At 37.9% G+C, this 14,976-nt stretch overlaps 1 protein-coding gene across 4 annotated transcripts in view; it reads left to right on the top strand.

Moving 5' to 3' along the window:
- ago4 (argonaute RISC component 4) overlaps positions 1-14,976 on the top strand; it is a 69,850-nt gene that overhangs the window by 39,542 nt on the left and 15,332 nt on the right. For 3 of the 4 annotated variants that reach the window (XM_078567058.1, XM_078567062.1, XM_078567061.1), the window contains 6 exons: positions 1,021-1,168; positions 3,069-3,188; positions 4,661-4,843; positions 11,833-11,966; positions 12,415-12,599; positions 13,610-13,769. In XM_078567058.1, the coding sequence (XP_078423184.1) occupies positions 1,021-1,168; positions 3,069-3,188; positions 4,661-4,843; positions 11,833-11,966; positions 12,415-12,599; positions 13,610-13,769 (930 nt within the window). The remainder of the gene's footprint in view (positions 1-1,020; positions 1,169-3,068; positions 3,189-4,660; positions 4,844-11,832; positions 11,967-12,414; positions 12,600-13,609; positions 13,770-14,976) is intronic. The other variant, XM_078567060.1, reaches the window with a different exon arrangement.

Below are 14,976 nucleotides of genomic sequence, written 5' to 3'. Positions count from 1 at the left end.
TAACTTACTGCATCCAGTAAGCAGAAAACTTTTAACTTGTATAAGTTGAACAACTTAGATAAGCTGAGACATGGTAACAGCGTGTCCATGGTTGAGAAATAAATATTCTAGGGCACACAATATTTCGAAAAGGCAGGCAGAATGGCGAAGGAGGAAGAGTAACCTAGATAGTAAAGGATGATACAAAGACAGTAGGAACATAGGAAATAGGAGCAGGCATAGGCCATTTGGCTTTGGCCCTGCTCTGCTATTCAGTTAAATCATGGCTGATCTTCTACACCTAATGCCATTTTCCCGTACTATCGCTCTATCTCTCAATGTCTTTACTATTGAGAAATCTCTTTCTTTAATAAGCTCGATAACTGACTCAGCCTCTAGAGCCCTCTGGGGTAGAGAATTCCAAAGTTTAGCACCCCGAGTGAAGAAATTCATCCTTATCTTAGTCCTAAATGGCCTATTCCTTTCTTTGTTGAGAGGCAGGATATTGAGTGGAGATTAGGAATTAAGTGGGTCAGAAGTAAAAGCAGTAAGCTTTTAGATCCCTTAACAGTAGTTATACCGTTGGACAGAGCATTAAGAAAGAAATAATTGGAGCTTGTAACACAGGCAATGTAATACTTATGGGGGAACTTTGGTCCAATCTGTACAAAGATTAATCAAATTAACACAGGTAGTCAGGAAGATGAGTTTGAGGAAGCTTTTGTGACAGTTTGCTGTGGTTTTCCCTTGTTTATATTAGAATCCCTAAGTGAAGTTCATGTTCATGGATTTCTTTTTTTATATTAACAATAACTAGCCTTGTCTATTTTCTCATCCACTTCCTTGAAGATTTTAAGATGTACCAATTCCACCCCAAATGCCTTTTGATATTGTTGGATTGTAATCCATTCTTTACAGATGCCTGCTTGTGTAGACATTTTTGAATCCATCTTTTTTATTATATGCAATCGTCCTTTGCATTGACCATTTACGACATAATAGCACTGACTTTTCTCATGGTTGTCAATTATCTGCCTCAAGGTTTCCTCTGCAACTGGAAAATGGGCAAGCAATGGAATGTACAGTGGCACAATATTTCAAACAAAAATACAATTTGCAGCTCAAGTATCCTCACTTACCTTGTCTGCAGGTGGGACAAGAACAGAAGCACACCTATCTGCCACTTGAGGTAAGATTGAAATGTAGGGACTTATACTAAAGTGAGAAGTTGTAATACAGCTCAACTGTTGGGGTCACCTGAAAGCCCACACGTGTCCCACGGACTATTAAAAGGTTTTGTTTAACTTCCCCTTTGCACAATAAAATGTCATTACTTGGTGCCAATGAGAAAATTGCTTTCCGGGTTATGTCGGCAAAGCTTCCCTGAATTATTTTCTTCTATTCCCCTCCAAGGTGGTAGACTTTTTTACCAGTATCAATTTCCACAGGTAGGCACTCTGCAGTACCTCATCAAGTGGTCATTATTCACGTGATCCATGACAAGTGTCAACAGGGCATCCTCTGTGAAAGGTGTTGCAGTTGGGGCAGATCCTGCTCTTAACTGGTGTTCCCGTATGCAGCTTATAAAGCGCAGGAATCTCATGGCATTTTTTCTTCCTTTGCTCGGGGATGCTGCATCCTTCTGTAGCAATCCTGATGCTGTCCTTGGTTAACAACAAGGATTGGGAATTGAACCTGGGACAGTCCTGATTTGTACAATATAAATGGCGACTTTACCTCTCAACTGTGAAAAGTCCATGCCTCAAGTATCTCAATTTCAAAATTTGCATATGATGCAAATTTGAAAGTATTGTGAAGTGTGAGGAGGATAGTGATGGACTTCGGTTGGAGATGTGGGCAAGCTGGTGGAATGGGTGGACATATGGCAGATTAAATTTAATATAGAGAAGTGGTTACCTCAATGAGAGGCAATAAAGGGCACAATTTTAAAGGGGGCACAGGAACAGAGACATGAGGGCATATGTACACAAATCATAGAAGGCAGCAGGGCTAATTTAGAAAATGGTTAAAAAGGCATACAGGGTTCTAGGCTTTATAAATGAAAGCATAGAGTACAAAAAGAAATAAGTTATGATGAAGCATTATAAAATACTTATTCAGCCTCAACTGGAGTATTATGCCCAATTCTGGACATTGCACTTTAGGAAAGGTGTTAAGGCTTTAGAGAGTGTGCACAAAAGATTTACTATAATGGTTCCAGTTAGGACAGATTGGACAAGCTGGGATTGTTCTTCTTGAGGGAAGAGGAAGTTGAGAGGAGATTTGATAGAGGTGTTCAAAATCATGAGGGGTCTAGACAGTAAGTAGAGGGAAACTCTTCCCTTCTGGAGGAGTGGTTACGAACCAGGGGATACAGATTTGGGTTGTTGGCAAAAGAACCAACGGTTTTAATGCACCGACTGGTTTGGATTTAGAATGCACTTACTAATGCTGGAGGCAGATTCAGTTGTGGCTTCCAAAGGGGAATTGGATGAACACCTGAAAATAAAAAGGGAAGTAAGTGTTATGGGAAAGGGCAGGGGAATGGGACTAGCTGAATTGCTCCTGCAGAGAGCCACTGCAGACTAGATGGGCCAAGTCCTTCTGTGCTGTAACCGTTCTATCATTCTAAATGAAATTTTTTTAAAACCTACTTGTAGCTGATTTCTGTTGCTAGGAGTGCTTGCATACGTTTCCTAGTTAAATTGCCCCTTGCAAATTCAAATATAGCATACAAAGTAGTAGTGACAAAAAATAGTTGATATTCTTTGCCTGCCCTTTATAGAATTTACTTGATCACAACTGGCGCAAAGAGTGAGGAACTGGAGACAAATGCCTAGCTGAGTGGTCTGAGTTATTCAGACCAACAAGCAATTGCCCAATATCTTGTTCTCCTTTCTCACACTCTTTATGTGGCATCATACATAATACGCATTTAGTTTAATGGGAAAAAAATTACCCATTTGACATGTATACATATTATAGCTAGTTTTTGCAAGGCTTGCTTAAAATGCCTACAGGATTTATACGTTTTTAAAAAATAAACTTCTAAATATATGAATTTATTGTATCTAAATTTCCACTTGTAGGTATGTAACATTGTAGCAGGGCAGCGTTGCATCAAGAAACTAACAGACAATCAAACGTCAACAATGATCAAAGCAACAGCACGATCAGCGCCCGACCGACAAGAGGAGATTAGTCGTCTGGTAAGTGGGGATGAAATTTAAAGTTTGGATTTTCATTTTAAGAAATTTGGTGCAAATTCACCTGGAGCTAAAGTAACCAGTAAGCTCCTATTGGAAATAGAAATGTAAACATTTTGCTAAACAAATGCTAATAAAAAATGAACACCTTTTTTGCTTTATTGAATTTGAATAAATTTGTCTGATGCTGAAGCATGAAGACTGGAGAATTTTTGTTTGATCCTTGGTCTCTGAATTAGCTAATCTCCAATTAGTGTAATGGTTGGAATGTTTGGCCCCAAATGGCCCTGAGTTGGGAAAGGAGAAAAGATCATTCAAGATTCCTGCTTGTATTTAGTGATTTCTGTTGGAAAGTGTCTATATGACCATGGTTGAGAATGGCACTTGCCTCACCCATGGTGCCTTAACATCAGTACGTTGCCAAAATGATAGTTCTTCTGTAAGTCTCCCAGTATCTTTGGAATAATACTCCTGTAAAAGAAAATTGGGAATGGGAAAATTAAATTTTTTTGTGAAAGATTGAGATTCTGCTTTGACATTTGAAAGGAAAGTAGTTTCTATCCAGTAGCCATTCTAAATAAGATTCATGTGAAGCATTACCACTACACAGCCAAATGAACAGACGTATATGGAAGCCGTATCTTTCTGAATTGTTTAACATCAGGATCTCCTAGAACTGCAGATTACTTAATGTAACTAATAGCAACTGTGTTAATTCAAGGACTAAAACACAAGTCTGTACTTCTGAAAATTGTGCACTTTCTGTTTACACATTTTTATTTGTTTGTCTTTCGCCGACTAACATTCTAAGGAGATGATCATTGCATATACAAATAAGAAATGACACATTTTTACAGGTATTGTTTAAATGAGAAGGGTGAACAACACCCTTCTTGCCCTTCTCGTTTAAACACTACCTGTAAAAAGGTGTTGTTTCTTATTTGTATATACAGTGATCATCTTAGAGTAAGAACCCTAAAATGTGGACAATTAACTGTGTTGCACCTGCACTGGACCAAACTTCACTGCTCATAACTGATGGCTGGTACTACTGACTATCCAGTACTATACTTTGCTTGTTTCCACAAGAGTGGTAAACTTCCTCTCACTCTTTGCAAAATACAAGACTGTTCAAACAAAACTTTTACTCCATTTGTGAAAACCTGGGAATTTCTGAACAGCTGCACTTTTTGTTGTGTAAAATCAGAAAATGTACTCAACATATATGCCTCTTTTGGTCACTTGTCTCTTCCATGTGATTGGATTGCATCTTGCTGCCATGATGTCTGTAACTGAGCCTCATGAAGGCTACTGGCTGCACTAAACTGTCACTGAACTACTTTTCCCTACTGAACTGCCATTTCTTTGTCAAATTATGAAAATGGCATGAAGTACACCCATTCTTCTGTAAATGGTTACCATTAAGTCCTCTATCATTACAAGGCACATTTTAATATAACTTTCTTTTTAAAAAGGTGAAGAGTAACAGTATGATTGGCGGGCCAGATCCATATCTAAAGGAGTTTGGTATTGTCGTTCATAATGAAATGACTGAGGTTACAGGTCGAGTGCTGCCTGCACCGATGCTCCAGTATGGAGGCAGGGTAAGTCTGATGTTGGACGGAAGCAGCTGGAATTGTGAATGCACAGGACTTGAAGTAAGTGATATAGCACACTGCTACGCAATATGTATGAGCTATACAGCAAAACTATTTTAAGCAAAAGTATTTACCAGCAACTGTTTAATTCTGGCAAGTTTAAATTCTTGCTTCATTTGCTGCTCTGCTATATTTGACAGTGTCCAAAGTACTGTCCAAAATAGATTTCTTGTTGCACTAAGTTTCCTTTCCCCCTTATGGGGGGGGGAAAAAACGTGGAGATCATGCCTGAGGAGAGAAAATACGTTGGTGGTAAAATTTTTTTGTAAAAGCATTTTCTGTACACTAGTTTTTTTTACTTGTTTTGAATTTATAACTAATTTGTGCCCAAACAGAAATTCAGAGCTGTTTCCATTAGCTTTGAGTCCTATATCGCAGTGCATAATGATGGCTAAATTGAATTTTGCGCCAGAAAATGAAGTGGTTATGCACATTGGGAGAGAAGTTATCTTGACAATTGGAGTTCATGTGTTTTAACCAGTTAATTTTATGTTGAACTTTAAAAAAAAATGTTCCAGGGAGACATGTTTTACTCACAACATATAATAGCATCTAGTTTCAGGTTTGAAATATTTTATTTTTCCACCTCTATTTAAAAATGGAAGATCTGTCAGCTCTAAATAGTGGCTTAAGTGGTGGGGGGGGCTCTCAGTGGTTTCATTTTTACAGATGCAAATAAAATTTCTCGTTTAGCAGTCCTGCTTCACTTTTTTTACTTGAAGCTGCAAATTTAATCCTGGTCACATTTGGAAGCTGCCATTTTAGCATTTAATACAATTTTGAAATAAGTCTTTTTGATGGTGTTTTCTGATTTGGAGAAGTATGTCTCTGTTCTAATACCCTGCTAAAGGCAAATTTCTACTATAGAGATGACCGTCTGAATCTGCCAGTTTGCTCAAGCAGTTGGATACGGATACTGAACTATATACAGTAGTGTTTCTCCTTGGTAGCTGCTAGAACTGAACAAGCTGCTTCAGTTGTGGCCCTCTAGTGCTCAGCCATATGATTGTTGAAAACTGTAAATCATTCAAAATAGCTCAGGACAAAGCAGGATTTGCAAGTTGCACTCTTATTCCTTTGTGTATATATGAAAATGATGTGCTTATTGGGGACTTCATTTATAAAATACATGTTTCTTCAGTTCTCATTCATTTCTCATTCTTGCATTGCCCTCCATGTGCCATAGGTTAGATGGGCAATAAACAAATTGCACGAGTTACAACATACAAGCCCTCGTTTTTGCAAAGCCTAGCTAAAAGCATTGTCCTCTTAACTGCCCTGTCCCCGTGGCCATCTTTGCCCCCTACAGCTGTTGCTTCTGCATTGCTTCCCACTTGTGCACAAACTTGTTTCCTTTTTAAGATCAGATGGTTTCAGCCAATGGAATTTTTATGACAGTTTCTGGTAGATTTGCAAAATGTGTTTCAATTAAACACAAAAACACTAGATTCTAATTTCTGTAAATGGTTGGAAATTTTGTCTCGTAATTAGTTACATGTAGTGTCATTGTTCTGTCATGGACCATAAGTTTCCATTCTGTTGAAGCTTCCAGAGAATGCTGGATTAATTTGTTTAGTATCTAAATCCCAGGCTGTGCTGGTATAAGGAACACAAGCTAGGTAATCGCTCCATTCCTCTGGCTTCAATTTTATACTCCTACAGTGAAAGACTGGACGCACAGCATTAAATGTGCTTTGCATCAGACCAAATCTTTTCCTTGAAATTTGTCTTTGTCATCATTAGTAAATTAGCATTGCTAAGTGAAATCCAGTCACTGCATAAAATGTTACCTGAACTCATTTCTGCATGAATCTCCCAGCTAATCTCTGTTGTTTGAATACACTGGATGAGATAATTTGGTTTTTTTTTTCTTTTGGGTTTCCTTCCACCAATTCTTTAAATGCAGTGATGCATTGACACATTGTCTGCATCTTGTTGTGTGTCTGTTGCTGACATGTGTCTGACATGTCTCTAAGCTTGGAAGGCAATGAACTCATCCGTGGGACTGGTCACTGAACCATTCACTTTCTCTTCCAGAAATAAACTTGCCAAAAGGAGTTTAAGTATGATGCAACAGACCTAAAAATGTTTCTTATCTTGTAAACAAGTCTCAAATATTTTACCTAATAGAATTAAGCCAACAATGAGGTGCCTCCTTTATGGGGCAGGGCCGGGGGGTGTTGTGGGGAATGACTCAGGAAGCTGGAATTGTCCTCCTTGGAGCATTGAAATTTAAGGACATAAATTTGGGCAGTATTAGGCCATATGGCTCTATCAAACCTGCTCTGCCATTCAATAAGATCATGGCTGATCTTCTACCTTATCTCCACTTTTTCTGCTCTGTTTCCATATTCCTTGATTCCTTTTATATCAATAGATTTTTGGATAATAATCTTTAACATGCTCAATCACTGAGCTTCCACAGTTGTCTTGGGTAGAGAATGCCAAAGATTTCACAACTCTGAAGAAATTTCTCCTGTCCTAAATAGCCGAACCTTAATCCTGAGACTATGATTCTTGGTTCTAGACACTCCAGCTAAGGGAACCAGCCTCAACATCTAGTCAATCAAGCCTCTTAAAAATAACCTGCATTTCAATGTAGTTGGTCAATGGTGTGATTGAACCCAGAATTGTGGCCTTATTAGCACTATGTCCCATTCAACTGAGCTAACCCTGAGAACTAAGGAGTAATTGCAGAGAAATGTTCAAAATTAAGGGTTTTTAGTTACAATAAAGCTGTTTCTGCTGGCAGAATGTTCAGCAGCCAGAGCATGCAAATTTAAAATAATTGTCAAAATTTCTAGGGTTGGATGAGGATAGTTACCTCATGCAGCAAATTATGATCTTGAATGCACTGCCTGAAAGGGTGGTGGAAACGGATTCAGTCATAACTTTCAAAAGAGAATTGGATGTGTACTTGAAAATTTGTAGGTCTATGTCAAAAAGCAGAGGAATGCAATTAATTGACTAGCTCTTTCAAAGAGTTGATACAATAAGCCGATGGCTGCCTTCTGTGTTTATATGATCCTACACTTGCTCTTCAGGTGCACTGCTGAAAGACCTAGTGATGTTTGTGGCTTGACATAATGCTGTTTACCAAAGGCAAAAAAAATTACACTTTTTTTAAAAAAACTCTGGCCCTTATCTGGTCTGGCATAACTCAGTTTGATTGATATATCTGTTTCTGATAAAGCTGATGCTTACGAGGTCACAGTTTGAGTTTCCTTAAAGGGAAAGGATGTTGGCTTTCATTCTACAGATTCTTTCAATAAAGCTTTGTAATTCTCTTCCAGAATTTCTTTAACTTGGCCCTGAGGGTTATTCTGTCTACCAACAAGTAAAATACACATGTCCTTGAGCTGCAGCTAAATGTTTTATAAACCTCTCTGTTGATTCATTTCTAATTCTAGCCCTTGCAACACATGTAAAAAGTAAGAAACTAGCAAAAGTAAGTGTGGTCTCCTTCAAGGTGTTCACCTTAAAGGTGTTCACCATAAAAGTGAAGAACTAAGGCCTAATGAGAGTGAGTAACTTAATCAATGTTGCTAATTTAAAAAGTATTGGAGAAATTAATAGGAATACAAGTTGACAAATCCTCTGGCCCTGATAGCCTATATCCTAGGGTTTTAAGAGATGGCTGCAAAAATACTAGATACATTGGTTTTGATCTTCTAGAATGGTCCCCATGCATTGGAAGGTAGCAAATATAACCCCACTATTCAAGTAAGCCAAGAGCCACTTAGCCTGACATCAGTAGTTGAGAAAATCCTGGAACCTTACAAGGAATGTGGTAACAGGGCTGTTAGAAAATCATATATTATCCAGAGTCAGCACTATTTTATGCAAGGTAAATTGTTTGCCAAATCTATTCAAGGTTTTTTTAGTATAACAGGGTAGTTGAAGGGGAGCCAGTGAATGTAGTCCATTTGCATTTTCAAAAAATCTCTGGTTAAGGTACCATTCAAGATTGGAGCTCATTAAGTTGGGTGTGCCATGTTAGCTTGCATTGAAGGTTAGTTAATAGACATTAACTAATGCATTATTTTCAAGTTGGCAGGTTGTAACGAGTGGAAAGCCACAGGATTGATGCTTAAATGCCGTCTCCTTACAATCTATATCAATGACTTAAAGGAGGAGACTGTGTGTAATATATCCAAATTTGCTTACGATACAAAGCTAGATGGGAAAGCTAACTGTGAGAAGGACACTTAAGTCTGCAGATTAATTGAGTATAATGTGGAGGAATGTGCAACTATCCACTTTGGTAAAATACGATATGTTGGTATTTGCATAGAGTTGGGTGGCCTTGTAGACAAATCAAAGTTAACACATAGATGCAGCAAGCAATTAGGAAGACAGATGTTAGCCTTTATTGCAACAGGGTCGGAATAAAAGATTAAGGAAGTTTTTCTGTGATTATATAGGGCTTTGATGAGACCACACCTGGAATGCTGAGTACAGTTTTGGTCACCATACCCAGGGAAGAGCATATTTATCTTGGAGGTACAGCAAAGATTCATTGATGGAATGTGAGATTTGAGTAAAATGGGCCTATGTTCTCTGGCATTTAAAAGAATGAGGTGATCTCATTGAATAGCATAACTTTTTTTTTGAAGGCTTGACAGTAGATGTTGAGACACTAAATTTCTGGCTTGAGAGTCCAGAACTGGATATTATCATCTCGGGATAAGGGATCAGCCATTTAGAACTGAGATGAAAGGTTTTTCACCAATAGTGTCTTCAGATTCCGCTACCCCCAGAGGGTTTGGATGTTCAGTCACTGATTATATTCAAGTCTGAGATTGATAGATTTTGTTTTGGACACGTAAGGGAATTGAGAGATATGAGTATAGGATGGGAAAGTGGAATTGAGGTCAAAGATTAGCCATAATTATATTGAGTGGTGAAGCAGACTTGAGAAGTATGATCTACTTCTAATATTTTCCTTGTGTCTGTAGCAGTGGATCCAGGATATCAGTTATTAGTGATAATTAAACCATGTGGTATAAATGAAGTTCCAAACACTTGTATTGAATATTTTTTTGGTGAGGAGTAAAAGAAGTGGCAGTGGTGTAGGAATAGGAAAGGACAGTAGGTGTGCTTTTGCAAAGTTTGCTGTCTTTATGATCTCCTTTGACTTTATAGGTTCTCAGAGACTTGATCTCCACAAGCCAAGTTGGGTGCTCTCCCATAATGGAGGGAGAACTGAGGGGCTAAGAAAAATAGATTTGCAATTCAAATATATGATGTAGGAAACAAAAACAAAATGCTGGAAAAACTCAGCAGGCCTAACAGCATCTGTGGAGAGAAAGACAGAGTTAACCTTTCGAGTCCGTATGACTCTTCTTCAGTCATATGGATACGAAAGGTTAACTCTGTCTTTCTCTCCACAGGTGCTGTTAGACCTGCTGAGTTTCTCCACCATTTTCTGTTTTTGTTTCAGATCTCCAGCATCCGCAGTATTTTGCTTTCATATAATATAATATAGGACTCTGGCCACAGCTGTGAATTGTATGTTAACTATACAGTATTCTGCACTACTATTGTTTGTTGGTACAGAAAGTGCAAGAGAGCTGCAAAGAAGCAGTTGAGTTGATTCCACAAACTAAAGCAATTAGCAGTTGAGCCAATTTATAATGGTTAGTAGTTTTTGGATATGAGAGCCACAGACATTTAAACTTGGACAGACTGTAAATCTACTAGTCAATGCTGTTTATGTCATTGTCTTTGATCTTGAAACTTTTTTCTTATCTTGAAAGATGATACTGTTGAAGTTATCCATAGCATGTGAAGATTAAGCAGTGGGATAGAAACAATTTGGGATGTGAAAAGTAGCCCTTGATCAAATGGCTGTATAAACTGTGCATCCTCTGGAGGTCATGTCTGTACTCTTCTGTTTTTGTGCTTCCCAGTACATTTGTTTTTGTTGATTTAAAACTTCAATGTTGCTTGTATTTGCAATTGGTAAACTACATTGTAGTTCATAAGCCTGTTTTATTAATCATTGTTAACATTGCTGAATTCTTCGCCAGCTGTCTGAAGATAAATCTCTCGTTTAGGGGAATGGGACGTTGAAATTTTGCTGCCTAACCTTGCATTGCTTTGCCCCTCTGATCCAAAGTACTGAAGATGGCCACGTGGAGTTGCAATTACAGTACATAGGGATGGGCAGTTGTATACAACTGAAGCTTATCAAAGGGTCTGCCATCCTCTGGGTTTTTTAATCCATGGTTGGATTTGGGTGCTTTATCCCATGGTAGGTGGAGGGTAGTTTGTTTGAAGAATGAGGACTATTCCACTAAAACTAGTAATTCACCCTTTTTTTACCCAGGATTTGCTGTAAAATTGTTTGGCATATTAAGACAAATTGGGTTTGTTTGCAGAGATCCAAGGGATTTATGTACGATCAATTCATTTGTGGCGTTAGTATATTCATTTGGAATTATTTACAGCAGTTTATATTTAAGATGTACTATTTTTTTCGAAAAGAAATTAAATTGGATCTCAACCCTATTTAAATTTAGCTAATTTTATTCCTGTTTTTTGCACAGATCCTACTTTCTACTGGAAAGCAACTAGAAATATGCTCAAAACCTTACACCAACTAAGGGTTTTGGGAATGGGTATCCTGTTATGTTGTTCAGTATAATACCTGTGGACTTAGTTTCAAGCATAGTTTAAATTTGTTCACCTGCCTCGCTGTGGCACTCCAAAAATAAGGAAGCAATTTGTGACCACCTGTGTTGAAAATCTTGTTAAGTTGACTTCTATAGACATTTTGACTATACCCACAATTCTGGGTAAAATAAAGACTGGTCTAAGCCTCTTAATCCCACATCTTTGGATGTGGGTTTCCATTAATATTTTGCAGTTCAGAGTAGGAATAGTGCAAAGAAACAGAAGTAATACTTGCTAAAAGATGTATTTGTTGATTGTCCGTCTTTAACAGGTTTCTTTTCACCTTCCCAACCCCTGTGCATTTATTTCAGAATAAGACTGTCGCTACCCCAAACCAAGGGGTGTGGGACATGAGAGGCAAACAGTTCTATGCTGGCATTGAAATCAAAGTTTGGGCAGTTGCCTGCTTTGCACCACAGAAACAGTGCCGGGAGGAAGTTTTAAAGTAAGCACCCTGTCCTTTTTTATCTGAAGTTCATTTGCTGGAAAGCACTCAGATCAAAAATTGAGTTGGAAATTTTCTCATGAATTTAGGTTAACTTTTTTTCAACCCAAGATTTTCTGTATTTTTTCTAGTTTGCATAATTGAATTATGCAATTGAAAGTATACCTATGCTGAGTATTGTCCTTTTTATTGTTTACATTATTACTTTAACTTACAAGTGTTCTGTCTTTGAAATTCTTGTAATATTGCGTGAAATATTTAGGGCAAAGGCAACGGCATCAAATTGAAACTGGTTGGTTGAAATTCAATCACTAAGTGCAGGGTATAGGTGGGCGTAGATGCTCTTGATCTATGCCACTTTAACTTGTCATATTTAAGTACTGATGCAGAGCACGAAATAAGTGGCTTTAATTATGTTCCTTGGTTTTTGCATTTCTCTTATCTCTAGAAATTTTACTGACCAGCTGCGTAAGATTTCAAAAGATGCCGGAATGCCTATTCAGGGGCAGCCATGTTTCTGTAAATATGCACAAGGTGCAGACAGTGTAGAACCCATGTTTAAACACTTGAAGATGACTTATGTTGGTCTGCAGTTGATTGTGGTCATCCTGCCTGGAAAAACCCCTGTATATGGTATGTGAAAGATGAATCTATGTTATTGTTTGTCATGTATCTTTCCAAAGCATGTACTACAGATGCATTCTGGATGCTAATGAGGATGAAATTCACTTTTTTAGCAGCTGCAATGTAGATGCTGAAACAATCCACCAGTTTACATCTACACTCAACTTTCTAGATCTTTGGGTTCCTCAAGGTGCAACATTTTAGTCTTGGTATTCATTTTTGTTGTGCACTTGTAAGAAGTGTTTTAAATTTCCCTAACTTTTAGTTGTGACGCAGGTGATGGGATGTAAACTCTCATCTGGAAATTCTGCATGCTATGAGTTTCCAATCTTAGGCAATTTTGGAAGGAATGGGTAGCAACGGGCAAATTTCCTCACATAAAGAAAATCCATAGACTGGAGTGCTTCAGGTGCTGCATCTATGCCACCTGCAAGCCAGTTAAAGCAGTTTTGGCAAAGTTTTGATGCCAGGGTGTTGGCCCACCCTTTTGTGCTGGCTATGGTGGGGAGTGGGTACTAAAAACAAGAGTAATTCGAAATGTAAACACTAATATATAGACATTTCATAACTTGAAATTCATAATTTGTGTATTTGCTTACAGGTTAAAGATCAGGTTACTTTAATATTTTATTTTATTAATGGGCTATTTTTTTCTCATGATAGACCATTTGCTTCATATAGGGGGATAGTGACCTTTCTGAAGTACCTCTGCTTGATCATTCCATAACCCTGATTGGAAGCTCGTCAAATGCTAACAAAAAGCTTGGTGAAAGGAAATGCTATAAACCTACTTGTTACTTTGTGATGTTGAATATTCTAATATGAAAATTCCTAGCAAAAATAGATTTGTTCTCAAGAGCTGTTAAAATGGCAAGATAAACAATTTGGATTATATCTTTGAATATAATTTTCATAAATGTTCATGTCAGCAGGAGCAGAATTTAGGTGTCCATTTCCCATTTTTGGAACCTATCGTAAATTCGACGTTTATTATCTCCAAACTTGCATTTCTCTTCTAGCTGAAGTGAAACGTGTGGGTGACACACTATTGGGAATGGCAACACAATGTGTTCAGGTGAAGAATGTAGTCAAAACATCCCCACAAACATTATCAAATCTCTGCTTAAAGATCAACGCAAAACTTGGTGGCATCAATAACGTCCTTGTACCTCATCAGCGGTGAGTAAATTCAATTTTGCATTTTCCCAGTTGTCAGTGCTTTAGTGCAGTGACTTATGGAGGCCAACATGGCAATTCTAGGTCAAAAGCATACCTCAAGTGAGGAAGATCAACTTTTTTTTATTATATTGGTTGAACAAAGAATGTTGGACAACTGTGGAGGATTCTCCATTCTAGACGCTCTCATTAGCTGTTGCATGAAGTGTGCTGGCAGGTTATTCATCCGTCCCTAGTTGTCCTTGAGAAAATGATGAGCTGCCACCTTGAACTGCTGCAGTCCATGTGGTGTAGGTACACCCACAGTGCTGTTTGGGACTCCCTGGATTTTGACCCAGCAAGATGGGGCGATGATCGGCTGGATTGGATTTGTTCTGCTTTTTGTAGACGTGACGTACCTCAGCAATTTTCTACTTTGAGGAGGTGCTAGTGTTGTAGCTGTGGGCTAGGGCATATGAATTATAAAATAAAGTGGAAACAAGAAGTACATTGGTATATTACTAAATCATAAGTTCCAAACTTCTGCCAGGTTCTTTTGGTAGGCCGAGCAGAAACAGGAAGCATTTTCCACACTAAACACACGCCTTCCTGGTAAGTTTCTCTCAAATCTAGTGTAGAATATCACGTAATAAACACATTAGAACAGAAAAGACTTCCTCCCCTTGGGAATGCTGATAACATCTATTATTCGTACATCTGCAATCTACATACTCAAGCCAAGACTAATTAAATGTACAAGTATAAGTTAACGATGCAACATTGTAATTTGCACTGAAGTTATGCTTCCTGATACTACATGCTATCCTGATTTTCTTTGCACTTTTTATTGCCTTCATCTTGGCCACCATGCTGGGGAAAAATGAACTCTTAATGCTAAAATTTCCTACAGGTTATTAACACTGCAATAAAAGTACATTTAATGTCAACATTAAAACCTAAAGGAAAAGTAGTTTACAGCTTCATCATTGGATACTATTTTCAGGGTGATCATCTTGCCTACGACATTCCTGTGATGTATGTGCATCATTATTGCAACTTGAGCACACTGAACACTGGAGATTTAATGACTCCATTTAATTAGGAGGGAACATATTTATAATCTGTTAACTTGAGGATTCACTTAAACTACAATTGTCCATCCTGATTAATCGGTTAAGTATTATAATATTGAACTCTAGTATTGCACTTTAAAAATACGGAGATTTTTGTT

This window comes from Cetorhinus maximus, chromosome 21 (genome assembly GCF_964194155.1).
Source record: "Cetorhinus maximus chromosome 21, sCetMax3.hap1.1, whole genome shotgun sequence".
Classification (NCBI taxonomy): domain Eukaryota; kingdom Metazoa; phylum Chordata; class Chondrichthyes; order Lamniformes; family Cetorhinidae; genus Cetorhinus; species Cetorhinus maximus.
This window is presented reverse-complemented; position numbering and strand designations above follow the sequence as displayed.